Raw genomic sequence first — 2610 nt, 5'->3', positions numbered from 1 at the left:
GAATTAACATGTGCGCACTAATCTAAAACCACAGCAGGTGTAAGGCAGGTGAAAAGCTGACCAAATTAGTTTCTGCACATATTGAATGCAACTCCACTTCAGTTCTCAATACAAGCCAAGTTGGTAGCTACATTTGAAAGATCAATATCAGTTCTATACCCATGACAAATCAGACATGACAGTGTGTGTTAGACCTATACACACTATCAGTTCTATCCCCATGACAAATCAGACATGACAATGTGTGTTAGACCTATACACACAGGTAATAAAGTTCTTGCAAATCCAACCAAATAAATCATATTTTGCTTTTCCAGTCAGGCAGAAATGACCTGGTATTTGATTTCAGCACTTCAAAGACTAATAGAGTAATCTTATCAGCCAATAAAACAAAACCCTTTACAAAACACTTGCTTAAGGGGACAAAAGTGATGCTGCCATCAAGACACTGAGATGATGTTATCCACAATGACATTGACTATAGAGCAAACAAGTTCATGGCTCATTACTGTTTATAAAAGTGTACCCTCAATGATACCTTTCATACACAAAACCATGAATAATCAATCAAATTGTTTTATTAGGATGTTTTGGGGGGGTTATTTTGACACACATTGGCTTCAATACACAAGCAATTCCCAACACACAGCAAAACACGTATTCAACATTGCATCATAATATCCAAATATTATTGTTATCCTAATAGTATTTAAATATTGCACAGATAAAATGATGCGTTGCCTCTTTCAAGGTAACCTTATCCCCAGACTAAATGCCTTTGGGGAGGAATCGTCTGCTGTGCAAGACTACTTTCAAGGCAAGCTCGTCTCCTAAACTCAGTAATACCATTCAGCTGAAAGAAAATCCTGATACAAGTTCTCCCTATGGTGATATAAGAATGTTCTGCATTTTAGACCATGAAATCAAGGTCAATCATCACCCTTTAACGGGGCAACAGGGTTGAAGAGTGGCCTTTCCCGTCGCAGCTGCAGTTTACCAGAACTCATCTCAAAGTCCTTCTTAGTGCCGTTGAGGGCCTGTAGGCTGCCTGTCCGTACATCATAGCCATATGACCGCAGTCTTTGGATTCGGTAACTTACAATCTGTGTGGTCAGCTCCAGAACGGTCGGAGTCTGTGTAATCTGAGCCATAGTGACTCCAGCTCTGAGCAGGCCCTCGAAGCGTTCAGCCAGGATGACCTCAGGGTAGTAAAGCAAGGCTGGGCAGTTGAGGACCATGTCCCGGAGCTCAGCCTCTGAGCAGCCCAGGGTCTCCTGCGAGTAGGCCAGGGTGTGGCGCATGCTGTCCGGGTTGAGCTCGACAACAAACCCCCTGAGTTTGGAGAGGAGGCGGAGGAGCTCTGAGGTGGTGAAACCCCGGTCTCTGAGGAACAGCAGGTTGTCCCTCAGCACCTCTGGGGGCTTGAGGAGGACAAAGGGGTTCTGACTGAGCAGCTTCTGCAGCCAGATCTTCATGTTAGCTGCGTCGCCCCCCAGCTCCAGATAGGCCTGCTGCAGGGTGCAGACCATCTCCTTGTTCTGCCCCACGGGGCAGCTGAAACTCTGGGGGGCGCTGGCCATCAGCTTGGTGACAATGCGCTTGTTTAGGTGTAAACTCTGGAAAAAGTCGATGTTGGCCCTCTGGTTGGCGTGGTGACTGGAGGTAAAGAAGGAGGCGGGAAACTTCTCAATGATGCCCACTAGGTCTCTCTCTCTGGGGCAGATGGACCTCCACAGCTCCCTCTGGGCCTGCTGCTGCTCCGGGCTGCAGAGGACCGCCTCGGGGTAGAGCTCCAGGACCCGGGCAATCATGGGCCCCTCTGCTCCCATGTCCCGCAGAAGGCTGGCCGTCTCACTCACATAGGCAGGGCTCTGATGCAGGACCCAGCCCTTGAGCTGGCGGATCTTCTGGATGTCCACAGAAAGGTCATAGAGGGCTTCCACGGTCACCTGGTTCTCTGCTGTGCCTCCCGGGTTTGTGAAGGCCCTGAAAGGGGGGAGACGTCGAATCCGCTGACAGTGGCGGCATAGCAACGTTGTGACTAATCGCAACATGGGTGCACAGTCACAGACCTTGCAGGTCTGACCTAGGGGTGATATAACAAAAATAGTAATATGACCTTTCTTTTTCAAGATAGCTTGCTACAGACTACAAATAAAAAACATATTTGTTTGTGAATCAAAACAAAGGGAACATAAACTCAGCACTTAACAACTTAGTAATAATGAAGAATAGTACAAATATCACATCAGTCATATGGTCATAACATTAATCTGTCAATGTCTGAGTTAGTCATCTAGCTAAGGTTAGCTAAATTAGCTAGCTGCCTTGACAGCTATGATAGGTTGCTAAAGGCAAGCAGGATCAATTGTGATGACATCCGCTGATGCTGGGAAGACAAAACTATTGCAAACTGACAATTGATTCAATTAAAATGCATGTTCATTCATTTCCCTTGTACTTTCCAAACAGAAACAAAAGAGAAGTACATCACAGTACCTGAGTTTGCTAGCCGCGTTCAGCGGATGTGACATTTCGTTATGAAACTGAACTTTGCTTCTTTGGTGTATGGCTGTGTGTTACTTGCTGCAGATGCACCACAGCGCAACT

The 2610-nt window shown here is 46.4% G+C and overlaps 1 protein-coding gene across 1 annotated transcript; it reads right to left on the bottom strand.

Annotated features, from left to right (window-relative positions):
- Nucleotides 1-560: 560 nt before the first annotated feature.
- On the bottom strand, nucleotides 561-2610 carry LOC118395813 (transcription termination factor 2, mitochondrial-like). Its single transcript, XM_035789766.1, has 2 exons — nucleotides 2500-2610; nucleotides 561-2086 (listed from the first exon to the last, which is right to left on the bottom strand). The coding sequence occupies exon 2, from the start codon at nucleotides 2052-2054 to the stop codon at nucleotides 930-932; it is 1125 nt and encodes a 374-aa protein (XP_035645659.1). The 5' UTR covers nucleotides 2055-2086; nucleotides 2500-2610; the 3' UTR covers nucleotides 561-929.

Source organism: Oncorhynchus keta, chromosome 17 (assembly GCF_023373465.1).
Source record: "Oncorhynchus keta strain PuntledgeMale-10-30-2019 chromosome 17, Oket_V2, whole genome shotgun sequence".
In the NCBI taxonomy this organism is placed as follows: Eukaryota; Metazoa; Chordata; class Actinopteri; order Salmoniformes; family Salmonidae; genus Oncorhynchus; species Oncorhynchus keta.
This window is presented reverse-complemented; position numbering and strand designations above follow the sequence as displayed.